The sequence below is a fragment of the Stegostoma tigrinum genome, chromosome 18, assembly GCF_030684315.1.
Source record: "Stegostoma tigrinum isolate sSteTig4 chromosome 18, sSteTig4.hap1, whole genome shotgun sequence".
NCBI classification, from domain to species: domain Eukaryota; kingdom Metazoa; phylum Chordata; class Chondrichthyes; order Orectolobiformes; family Stegostomatidae; genus Stegostoma; species Stegostoma tigrinum.
Window position 1 is genome coordinate 829,100 of NC_081371.1, and position 13,109 is coordinate 842,208.

At 45.5% G+C, this 13,109-nt stretch overlaps 1 protein-coding gene across 1 annotated transcript in view; it reads right to left on the reverse strand.

The window, feature by feature from the left end:
- The window catches only part of LOC125460785 (protein-methionine sulfoxide oxidase mical3a-like), a 374,391-nt gene that overhangs the window by 188,417 nt on the left and 172,865 nt on the right, over positions 1 to 13,109 (reverse strand). Inside the window, exons 16-20 of the mRNA XM_059652260.1 lie at positions 8,504 to 8,542; positions 6,327 to 6,371; positions 4,337 to 4,381; positions 3,381 to 3,425; positions 677 to 721 (exon numbers count right to left, since the gene is read on the reverse strand). Coding sequence (XP_059508243.1) covers positions 677 to 721; positions 3,381 to 3,425; positions 4,337 to 4,381; positions 6,327 to 6,371; positions 8,504 to 8,542 — 219 coding nt within the window. The remainder of the gene's footprint in view (positions 1 to 676; positions 722 to 3,380; positions 3,426 to 4,336; positions 4,382 to 6,326; positions 6,372 to 8,503; positions 8,543 to 13,109) is intronic.

Below are 13,109 nucleotides of genomic sequence, written 5' to 3' on the forward strand. Positions count from 1 at the left end.
GCATATCAAACACCTTCTTCGCTATCCTATCTATCTGTGACTCGATTTTCAAGGAACAATGAACCTGCACTCTGAGGTCTCTTTGTTCAGCAACACTCCCCAGGACCTTACTATGATGTACACATATCCTGCCCCGACTCGCCTTTCCAAAATGTAGCACCTCACAGTTATCTAAATTAAACTCCACCCGCTACTCCTCAGCCCATTGGCCCATCTGAGTAAGATCCCATTGTAATCTAAGGTAATCTTCTTTGCTGTCCATTACACTTCCAATTTTGGTGTCATCTGCAAACTTACTAACCTGTGTTCACATCCCAATCTTTTATAGAAATGACAAAAAGCAGTGGATCGAGCACTCACCCTTGTGGCACACTACTGGTCACAGGCCTACAGTCTGAAAAGCAAGCCACCACCACCATCCTCTACCTTCTACCTTTCATCCAGTTGTATCTGAATGTCCAGTTCTCCCTGTATCCTTGTGATCTAACCTTGCTAACCTGTCTACCATGAGGAACCTTGTCAAATGCCTTACTGACGTCCATATAGATTACTCCTGTTCTTGTTTCCCACGTTGTTGCAAGATTAATCTAAACAGGGATTAGAGGTTAAACAGAGTCAGAGGCGACAGGGTCTGTAGGACTGAAGGTTAAACCACAATCAGGAGCAATCAACTCACTTGTTTCTTTGGCAGCTTGGCTACTGACTTGTCCCTAAACAAATCCTAAAATATAAAAGCAGACAAAAGTAATCAGCAAAACCTGGGGTAATTCTCTGTACTGGATGTAACAGGAAACAACCGTCTGAGCAAACACAGGAATGTTTCAAGTATCGACCGTCACATACACAGGAGTGGGATGGGATCCTGAGACAAATGGGAAATTGTGTATAGTGTTAGGGATGGCACACACCACAATGTTAGAGGTCAGATTAAGCCACTTTATAAATGAGGCCACTTGGTTGTGGCAGTCTTATTCAAAAAGGGATCACTCACACCCAACTGCAATCACATTGTCTATGCAGTCAGAGATTAAAGATGAGGCACCATCCACAGGAGAAACATTGGCACAGACCAATATCTCAGTTAACAGCTTGGGCATTGTTAATTGGCAATCGGTCCACAAGAGGTCAGAGGGGTCAGTGTGATTGCAAAGACACAAGGCAAGCAAAGGAACATCCAGCCAGATGATTACACAGTGACAGAAGAAAGGGTCTACTCAGGTCGCTCTATACATGGGATCAGAGAGGACAGAGGTCATTCTGCACATGGGATCAGTGTGGATGGGAACACTCTGTACATGAGGTCATTGTGGACAGGGTAATCTGTACATGGGCTAAGTACATACAGGGTTCACTCTTATACAGGATAGGTTATGATAACATTTATTGGCTACCTGTTACTCACTAACTCACATCTTTCACTGGCAACCTGGTTTGCATCTTAGATACATAGAAGTCCTAAAATAGAAACAGACAGAAAAAAAGATCCCAAATCATGACAGATTTCCCTATCCCAGGTATACAGCAACAACTTAGTGAGTAAATTTTTGAAGAAGGGTCCTGACCGGAAATGTTGGCTTTCTTGCTCCTCTGATGCTGTCAGGCCTGTTGTGCTCCTCCAGCTCCACACTTTGTTATTAGTGAGCAAAGGGACAGTGTGTACATACAGACAGTTAGAATATGGCTCACTCTCTATATAGGATCAGTGCAGACAGAGGTCACTGCACTAGGGTCAGTGTGGACAGATGCAGTCTGTACATAGGGTCAGTGTGGACTGGGGTCATTCAGTACAAAGGTGCAGTGTGGACGGGGTCACACTGTGCACAGGGCCAGCGCAGACAGAGGTCACACTGTACGCAGGGTCAGGACAGACAGGGGTCACACTATACATCAGAGCAGTGTGGAACAGAGTCAATCTCTACTATCAACAGGGGCTAACTTACTTGTTTCTCTGGGTTCCTTGTCTGTGTGCCTTGTTCTAAACTATCCTTAAACGAACAAACAATGAAACATATACATCAAAAAAATCCCAGGATCGTAGTCTGCAGTCAGCCTCACAGAAAAGGATCCCCCATAGGTTCATTAACTATTTCTCCAGACTTCGAGTGGCACGTAAGGATTCCGGTTAAAACTGGGTCATTCTGTATGTGATAACTTTGTGTGGAGCTGGAGGAACACAGCAGGCCAGGCAGCATCAGAACAGCAGGAAAATTGACATTTTGGGTCTGGACCCTTCTTCAAAAAACCTTTCCTGCTCCTCTGATGCTGCCGGGCCTGCTGGTTCCTCCAGCTCCACACTATTATCTCTGACTCGAGCATCTGCGATTTTTACAATCATTCCACATGTGCTTTCACATCTGCATAATATTCATAAAGGACACAAGGGAAAGGTGAGAAAGGGATCAGAATTTGCAACATGTCAAACAACAACAATGGCCATGCTGTGCAGTTGCTTGATGCATACAAGGCTCACTCTGTACACGGGGTCAATGCTGACAGGGGTCATTCTGTACACTGGGTCAGTGCGGACAAGAATCATTCTGTACACAGGGTCAATGTAAAAAGAGGTCACTCTGTATTGGGGTCAGTGTGGACAGGGTCACTCTGCACACAAAGTCAGCGTGGACAAGGATCAGTCTCTGTTATCCACTGGGGCTAACTTACTTGTTTCTCTAGCTTCCTTGTTTGTGTTTCTTGTTCGAAACCATCCTAAAATATACAAACTTAGAAAGACATGCATCAAAAAACCCAGGATCATAGTCTGTAGTCGGCCTCACATGAAAAATCGGAGAAGGGTCACTCTGTACCTGGTGTCAGTGCAGACAAGGGTCACACTGCACATGGAGTCAGTGCGGATAGGGGTCACAGTGGACACGGGGTCAGTGCGGACAGGGGACACTCCGTACCTGGGGTCAGTGCGGATAGGGGTCACAGTGGACATGGGGTCAGTGCGGACAGGGGACACTCTGTACCCGTGGTCAGTGCGGACAGGGATCACTCTGCACATGGGGTCAGTGCCGACAGGGATCACTCTGCACATGGGGTCAGTGCTGACAGGGGTCACTCTGCACACGGGGTCAGTGCGTTCAGTGGTCACTCTGCACACGGTGTCAGTGCAGACAATGGTCTCTCTGCACACAGGGTCATTGCAGACAGGGGTCACTATGTACATGGGGGCAGTGTGGACACGGGTCACACTGCACATGGGGTCAGTGCAGACAGGGGTCACTCTGTACATGGGGTCAGTGTAGTCACGGGTCACTCTGTAGGCATGGTCAGTGAAGACAGAGGTCACTATATACAGGGGCAGTGTAAACATGTGTCACTATGTATACTGGGTAAGTTATGATAATATTTACTCTATTTGTGACCCACTAACTCACATCTTTCACTGGCACCCTGGTTTGCATCTTAGATACATAGAAGTCCTAAAATAGAAACAGACAGAAAGAAAATCAATCAGAAAGCCTGTCAGATCTTTCTGTCCCCGGTGAACAGCAAATGTTGCTGTTGTGTACAAAGGTTCACAGGATCAATGTTTAAGCACAATACAATGTGGAGGTGGAGGAAAACAGCAAGCCAGGCAGCATCTGAGGAGCTGGAAAGTTGACATTTTGGACCGGAATGTCAACTTTCCTGCTTCTCTGATGTTGCCTAGCATGCTGTGTTTTTCCAGCTGTATACATTGTTCTCTGACTCCAGCATCTGCAATTCTTGCTATCTCTTAGTGTTTAAACACAGTCAGATAGGACAGGGTAACTCTGGAAATGTGGTCAGCAAGGACAGGGTCACTCTCTACACAGGGATAGTTGAACAGGGCTCATTCTGTTCATTGGCTCTGAGTGGACAAGTGCTGCTCTGTATTGGGGTCAGTGTGGACAGGCGTCACTCTGCACACAAAGTCAACGTGGACAAGGCTCAGTCTCTACTATCAACAGGGGCTAACTTACTTGTTTCTCTGGCTTCCTCATTTGTGTCCCTTGCTCTAAACCATCCTAAAATGTACAAAGTTAGAAATACTTGCATCAAAAAATCCCAAGATCATAGTCTGCTGTCGGCCTCACAGAAAAGTCGGACAGGAGTCACTCTGTATACGGGGTCAGTGCGGACAGAAGTCTCAGTTCATGGCATCAGTGCAGATAGATGTCACTCTGTACACGGGGTCAATGCGGACAGGGGTCATTCTGTACACGAGGTCAGTGTGAACAGGGGTCACACTGTACGCTAGTTCAGTTCGGACAGGGGTCACTCTGTGCATGGGGTCAGCGTAGACATGGGTCAATCTGTTTGCAGGTTAAGTTATGATAATATTTACTCTATCTGTGACCCACTAACTCACATCTTTCACTGGCACCCTGGTTTGCATCTTAGATACATAAAGGTCCTAAAATAGAAACAGACAGAAAAAAAGTCAATCAGAAAGCCTGTCAGATCTTTCTGTCCCACGTGAACAGCAAATGTTGCTGTTGTATACAAAGGTTCACAGGATCAGTGTTTAAGCACAACATAATGTGAAGCTGGAGGAAAACAACAGGCCTGGCAGCATCTGAGGAGCAAGAAAGTTGACATTTCGGGCCTGAAATATCAACTTTGGTGCTTCTCTGATGCTGCCTGGACTGCTGTGTTGTCTCTGACTCCAGTATCTGCAATTCTAGCTAAATCTTAGTGTTTAAACACTAGTCAGATAGGACAGGGGTAACTCTGGAAATGCAGTTAGCAAGGACAGGAGTCACTCAGTACATGGGGAAGTTGGAACAGGGCTCGCTCCATACTCTGGCTCAGAGTGGACAGTGGTCACTCTGTACATGGGATCAGTGTGGACAGGGGTCACTATGTACTTGGGGTCACCCTGTACACGAGGTCAGTGTGGTTAGGGGTCACTCTGTATGCAGCGCCGGCTGCTATAATGTTTGCTCTACTGATACTCACTAACTAACATCTTTCGCTGGCACTGTGGTTTGTAATTTACATACATAAAGGTTTTTAAACAGAAACTGACAGAAAGAAATCAATCAGAAAGCTTGTTGGATTTCTCTACTCCAGGTGAACAGCAAATGTCTCTGTTGTGTACAAAGGTTCACAGGGTCAGTGAGAAAACACAGTCAGTTAGGACAGGGGCACTATGTATACATGGACATTGCAGACAGGGCTCACTCTGTACGTGGCTCAGAGTGGACAGGGTTCACTGTGCATGGGATCAATGTAGACAGCGCTCACTCTGTATACAGAATCACATGCACACAGGGGCCATTCTGAACATGGAATCAGCGCGGAGATATGTAACTCTGTACATTGGCTTAGTGTGGACAGGAATCACTCTGCAGACAGGGTCAGTGCAGGGGGGGGGGGTGTCACACTGTAGACAGGTGTCAGTGCAGACAGGAGTCACACTGTCCACAGGGTCAGTGCAGAGGAGGATCACTCTGAACACCAGATGTTACGGACAGAGTTCACTGTGTATACAGGGTTTGGTATGACTATATTTACTCTTATCTGAAAACCACTAACACACATCTTTCACTGGCACTTTAGTTTCCATCTTACATATATAAAGGTCCTAAAGTATAAACAGAAAGAAATCAACCAGAAATCCTGTTAGAGTTCTCTGTCCCATGTATACAACAACAGATTCATGAGCAATTGTGTAAACAGGGACAGTTAGAAGAAGGGTCATTATGTACACCAGGTCAGTACGTACAAGGGTCTGTCCAGGCAGCGGTCACTCTGCATGCGAGGTCAGTGTAGGAAGGTTTACTCTCTCCAGTGAGGTCTAACATACTTGCTTCTCTGACATCCTGGATTCTCTCTCTCGTTGTAAAACATCCTCAAATATAATAGCAAATATATCAATAATTCCCAGGAACATACTGTGCACTCTCTGGAATGGGAATCACTCTGTACAAGACACGTTTCTTTCCCACAACATATAATAGGTTGAAACAGGCTGTAGACTTGCTTCCAAGCCGGTGTGTTTGATTGCAGACATTTTGTCACCATGCTACGTAACATTGTGAAGCTACACTGGAGAGCGCTGATGATGACACCTAGCAGGGTGACGAAATGTCTGCAAGCAAACACGCCAGCTCGGCGAGCACATCCACAACCTCATCCACAACCCAAGCTACAAATCTTCTGAAAAATTTTAAAGGTTGAGCTACCTTTGACGAATCACACTGTTCTGTTTGCAATTCAAATGCAAATAATGTGTAGTAGTACATGGAGAAAAGGTTGTAGAGACTTTAGAGCTCAGTTAGGAGTTCATGACAAAACACTGACAATTTCAGTATGGACCAGGAGTCAGTTTCTATTATCAACAGGGGCTAACTTACTTGTTTCTCTGGCATCATCGTCTGTGTCCCTTGTTCTAAACTATCCTAAAATATACAAACACAGAAACATTTGCATTAAAAAGTCCCAGGATCATAGCTGCAGTCGCCTCTCAGAAAAGGATCCCCCACAGATTCATTAACTATTTCTCCAGGCTTGGATTGACGTGTAGGATTCCGGTTAAAACAAGATCATTCTGTATGTACTTTGTAGTCTGCACAATGTTCACAACAGGCACAAGAGAAAAATGAGAAAGGAATCAGATATTGCAAAGTGTCAGAGGACACCATAGGCCACATTGTACCGGTGCTCAGTGCAGACAGATGTCACTCTGTACACGGTGTCAGTGCAGACAGGTCGTCATTCTTTACACGACAGGGGTCACAGTGGACAGTGGTCACTCTGTACACAGGGTTAGCATAGAAATGGGTCACTCTGCTTACAAGTGGTCTATGCGGACAGGGGTCACTCTGTACACCAGGATGTTATGGACAGGGCTGACTCTGTATACAGGTTGGGCATGATTATATTTACTCTATCAGAAACCCACTAACACACATCTTTCGTTGGCACCCTTCTTTGCATCATGGATATATAAGGGTCCTAAAATAGAAACAGACAGAAAGAAATCGATCAGAAATCCTGTTATATTTCTCTGCCCCATGGACAGCAAGAGATTCACGAGCAACTGTGAAAACTGAGTCAGTTAGAATAGGGGTCACTTTGTACACCAGATCAGTGTCTTCAGGGGTCACTCTGTACGCAAGGTCAGTATGGACAGTGGTCGCTCTGTACGTGGTGCAGTGTAGGAAGGTTTACTCTGTCCAAGTAAGGTCTAACTCACATGTTTCTCTGGCTTCCTTGATTTTGTCCCTCGTTGTAAAACATCCTCAAATATAGAAGCACATATATCAATAACTCCCAGGATCATATTATGCACTCACTGGGATGGGAATTACTCCGTACAAGATACATTCCTTTTCCACAACATGGAATAGGTTGTGCGACCTTTGGCAAATTGCACTATTCTATTTGTGCTTCAAATGCAAATGGCATCGAGTAGTACGTGGAGCGAAGGTTGCAGAGACTTTGGAGTCTCTGATGACGTTAGATGCTCATGACAAAACACTGACAATGTTGTCAAGAGTTCCATTATATACAATTTCAGTGGGGTCAAGGGGTCATTCTGTACATGGGGTCAGGATGGAACAGGGGTCAGTCTCTATTATCAACAGGGGCTAACTCAATCATTTCTCTAGCATCCACATCTGTGTCACTTGTTCTAAACTATCCTAAAATATACAAACGCAGAAACATTTTCATTAAAAAATCCCTGGATCATAGGCTGCAGTCACCTCTCAGAAAAGGATCCCCCACAGGTTTATTAACTATTTCTCCAGACTTGGATTGACATGTAGGAATCTGGTTAAAATGAGATAATTCTGTATGTACTTTGTAGTCTGCACAATGTTCACAACAGACACAAAAGAAAAATGAGAAAGGGATCAGATGTTGCAAAGTGTCAGAGGACACCATAGGCCACAGTGTACAGGTGTTCAGTGCGGACATATGTCACTCTGTACACAGGTCCTCTGTACAGGGTGTCAGTGAAGACAAGCCTCACACTGTACGCGGGCTCAGTGGGGACAGGGGTTACTCTGTACACTAGATTAGGCCCAACAAGGTCACTCTATACATGGGATCAGTGAAGATAGGGTTCACTCTATGCATGTGCTCAGTGCGGACAGCGCTCACACTCTACACCAGGTCAGCGCGGACAGGGGTCACTCTACACGGCGTGAGTGAGGATAGCAGTGACTCTATACACAGTCTCAATGTGGACAGGGTCTCTGTCAGTGGACTGGGGTCAGTGTGGACCAGGGTCACTCTGTACGCGGGGTCAGCGCGGACCGGGGTCTCTCTGTACGCGGGCTCACTGCCCACCGGGGTCTCTCTGTACACGGGCTCGCTGTCCACTGCGGTCTCTCTGTACACGGGGTCAGTGCAGAAAGGGGTCACTCTGCACTTTGGGCTAGTGTGCACAGGGGTCACTCTTAACATGAGATTATTGCTGATAGAGATCACTTCATACACAGGCTCAGTGTGGTCAGTGTTAAGTGCCTATACAAATTCTGTAGGTGTGAAGGTTATATGTATCTTGGGGGAAGCACTAACTCACTTGCTTTCCTGGCAGCCTGGTTAGTTTCTCAGGAGATGCCTAAAATAGAAGACAAAAGAAAACACTGCATAAAAATATTTCATCACCCTGTGATGCTTATCAGAGTCCGTACCAGGATACTGAACAGCAGAATCTAGGACAGTAAAATCAATAAATCTGGGCAGTGTGATCCATAACATCAGACAGCGAGGTCACTAACCCAGGGCAGAGAGATCAATAACCTGAGACAGTGAGCTCAATATCCCAGGACAGGGAACAGTATAACCCAGGACAGTGAGATTGATATTCCAGGACAGGGGGCAGTGTAACCCTGGACAGTGAGTTATACATCTGGGTCAGGGAGCAGGATAACTAGGGACAGTGAGCACAATATCATGGAACAGACAGCAGGATAACCCAAGACAGTGAGTTTGATATCACGGGACAGAGAGTAGGGTAATCTGAGGCAGAGAGCAAGAGAGCATGAGAGAATGAGCCTGACATTGCAGGATAGTCCTGGATTGTGAGCTTGATAGCATGGGAAAGGGAGCAGGATAATCCATGACAGTGAGATCACAAAGCCTGGACAGTGATCTTGTTAAAGCCTCCCTCATCTCCTGAGACCCCTTGACTTCACTGAAAGAATCCTGTCCAACCCAAGGCAAACTCACTGAAATTCTCCTGATGAGAAAGAGAAAGGGAAAGGGAAAGGGAAAGACCCTTCAGCTCCTTCTGCCTGAAGGACTGATTGATTTGAATGTGGCAAGGTACTTTTGTATTTTTGCTTGTGGAACGGTGGGGTTAGTCCAGGATCATGAAGGGGGAATGGGGTTAGTCTACGATTGTGAGGATTTTGGGGGTATATTAATTAGTAGCCTCCCCTGAACAGTCAATTACACTGGTGTTCTGGAGCAGGAGGAGCCCCTTGAGAACAGGGCTGATTGTAAAGTAACTCTATCTGCTCTACACTGTCATACTGACACTGTTTCCCAGGCTATGCCCGAGACAAAATTTACAGCGCCACACTCTAGAGACAAAATTGCCTGAGGCCCTATTCATTGCGGCTGGTGACTTCAACCAAGCCAAACTCAAGCAAGTAATACCATTAACACATCCCCTCCCCACTAGGGGACCTAACAGCCTGGATCATTGTGACACAACCATCAAAGATGCCCACGGCCGACAGTTCAAAAAATCTGACCACAGTGCTGTGTTCCTCTTCCCAGCTTACAAGCAGCAGCTCAAATGGGAGAATCCTTCACAAAACAAAGTACAGTGCTGGTCCGAGACAGCAGGAGACAGCCCCCGGGACTGCTTAGACTCGGTGGACTGGACCATGTTCAAGTGTTCAGCGGAAATTCTAGATAAATATGCCACCACCATCGTGGACATCATTAATAAATGCGTGGAAGACTGTCAACCAAAGAAATCAATCCAAGTATTCCCCAACTGTAAACCTTGGATGAATCAGGAAATCCGCTCCCTACTGAAGACTAGGCATGCAGCATCCAAGGTGGGTGACCCAGACCAATACGGAAAATCCAGATATGACCTCCACAAAGCCATCAGGGAGGCCATAGTACCAGACTAAGTTAGAGGCCCAGACCTACGAAACAGACTCCCGCTGTCTATGATAACACGGTGCAGAGCTGGATGAACTCAGCAGGCCAAGCAGCATCAGAGAAGCAGGAAGGCTCACGTCTTGGGTCTGGACCATTTTTCAGAAATTTCCGAAAAAGGGTCTAGGCCTGAAACATCAGCCTTCCTGCTCCTCTGATGCTGCTTGGCCTGCTGTGTTCATCTAGCTCTACACCTTCTTATCTCAGATTCTCCAGCATCTGCAGTTCCTGCTATCTCCTGCCATCTATGGTAAGGTCTAAACGACATTATGGGATATAAAACGAAACTGTGTAAGATAGCAGACACTGACACATCCTCCCTGGCATGTTCAATGCATGGTTGTTTCGAGCAGAATACCACCGGCATGGCGATGTCTGCCCTGACAGCCCCAAACATACCTGTTCCTCCTCTCACTGCTTCAAAAATCAGATCAGTCTCCCTGGGAGTCAACCCAGGGAAAGCAACGTGCCTGGATGGTGTCCCCAGCCGAGCACTCAGATCCTGTGTGGACCAACTGGCGGAGGTATTCACCAAATTCTCAACCTCTCCCTCCTACAAGCCGAAGTCCCCATCTGCTTCAAGAAGACCACCATCGTCCCCATACCCAAGAAAACACATGCAGTGTGCCTTAGTGACTACCACCCAATAGCTCTGACTTCAATAAGCATGAAGTGATTTGAGAGGCTGGTCATGGCCCACATCAACTCCAGTCTCCCAATGTGCCTTGATCCTCTACAGTTTACATACCAGCACAACAGATCCACCGAGGGTGCGATATCCATATCCCTAGCCCTGGGACATCTAGACAAAAAAGACATATTCCTACTCATTGACTGCAGCTCCACCTCCAGACTGATCTCAAAACTGCCTGACCTTGCTCTCAGTCCACCTTCTGCAACTGGATCCTCAGCTTTCTGACCCATAGGCCACAATCAGTGAGGACAGGTAACTGCATCTCCTCCACAGTAACACTCAACACTGGAGCGCCCTCAAGGTTGCATCCTCAGCCCCCTGTTGTACTCCCAGTACATCTATGACATATTCTGCATGAACACCATCTAAAAGTTCGCTGACAACACCACCATAGTGGGACGGACATCTAAAAACAGCGAGTAAAAATACAGCAGGGAGATAGAGGGCTTGGTGATGTGGTGCAATGAAAACAATCTGTCTCTCAACATTAACAAAACTAAAGAACTGATTATCGACTTCAGAAAGAAGAGAGGGGAAACATGCCCCCATCTACATCAACAGAACTGAGGCCGAGAGGGTGAAGAGCATCAAGTTCCTCAGAGTGACGATAACTGATGACCTGTCAAGAAGATGCAACGTAGATGCAACAGTCAAGAAGGCACAACAATGCCTCTTCTTCCTCAGACGGCTCAGGAAATTTGGCACGTCCATAAGGTCCCTCGCCAACTTCTACAGATGCACCAACGAAAGCATTCCGTCCGGGTGCATCATGGCCTGCTCTGCCCAGGACTGTAAGAAACTATGGGCCATCATGGAAGCCAACCTTCCATCCATGGATCCTATTTACATGACTTGCAGTGCGGAAAGGAGGCCAACATCATCAAAGGTCCATCACACCCTGGTAATGACCTCCTACAACCTCTTTCATCAGGCAGAAGGCACAGAAGCCTGAACACATGCACAAGCAGGTTCAGGAACAGCTTCTTTCCAGCCACTACCAAACTGTTGAATGGACCCTAGCCTCAAATAACGTTGCCTGCAATATAACCTGTATGCCTCTAAGTTTTTTTGATCTGTAAATACTTTGCGTGCTATGATCTGCCCATACTGCTTGTAAACAAAGCATTTCACTGTTTTTGGGTACACATGACAATTTTAAAAAAGTCAAAATCAGATCTTTGGTTAACAAAAATCCATCGGGCTGAGTTTCAAAGTTAACATTTGACTCAACATAGCTACTCTGTAATGACATTTACTGGCTTTGTTTGAAATGTTGTTTAGTTTCAGTGTTCTTTCACTCCTTATTTGTACAACCCAGTAATCCCTCAAAACCTGACATTGAACTGACAGCTCTATATTTCCTAGACTTCCTCTGTCACCTTTCTGCAACTAGAGAGTGATTTTATAACACACCATTCTGGAGGGGCAGTTCCTGAATCAAGATAACGGTGGAATATTACTGTTCAAGGCAGCGTAACATGTTCGTTTTAAATGTGTGTAACTCTCAGATAGAAACTATGTGGTCCTAACACAAATCACTCATTTGTGCCATTATTTTCACGGTTTCTGTTATTTTCCTTATTTCCATGGTTCAATATTTTGTTTCCTTGAGGGGTGAATGGAATTTTGGTTTCTTTTCTTTCCATAAATGTTGCTGTAAAATAATTACTAAACATATCCTTCATGTCAATACTTTGAAACATTAGCATTAGCATCAGCTCTTTCTCAAAAAGATATAAAAAGGTGTTTGTGTTGATTTTGAGTTCCTTTGCAAGTCTGATCTCACAATCCTTTATGTAACACTTACCGTAAGTTTTGTCTCCTCTCTGTGTTCTCCCAGCTGTTGGAACAATGTGCTATTGCAAGGAATTTTTCTTTAAGTTTGCTTCTAACCTCTTTAGCTGTATGTGCCTGCGTATTCTTTTGGAAATAGAGTTCTTGTCCTTTGGAGGCATAAACTGGTGGGGTTTTTGTCACATTCCAGAACATTTTTTTGAAAATCTTTCTTTGACGTTTTATTCCATTGGACTGCACAGTAGACAGATAAGGCACAGTCTTTCCTTCATCTTATTGGAAAGCAACATTACCTTAATCTAGAACAGAGAGCTGTTTTGAGTTTGCACTCTGCCAGGCAGTACAATCCATATCCTAACACACCTGAGTTAAGAAGTTTCTCCTCAACTCACTCCCAGCTGTTGCTGACAATCTTGAAATTGTGACCCCTAGTTATTGACATGCCAACTCATAGAAACAGAATACCCTTCTTTTACCCTGTCAAAATTGTTCATAATTTCGAACATCTCAATAAGGTCAC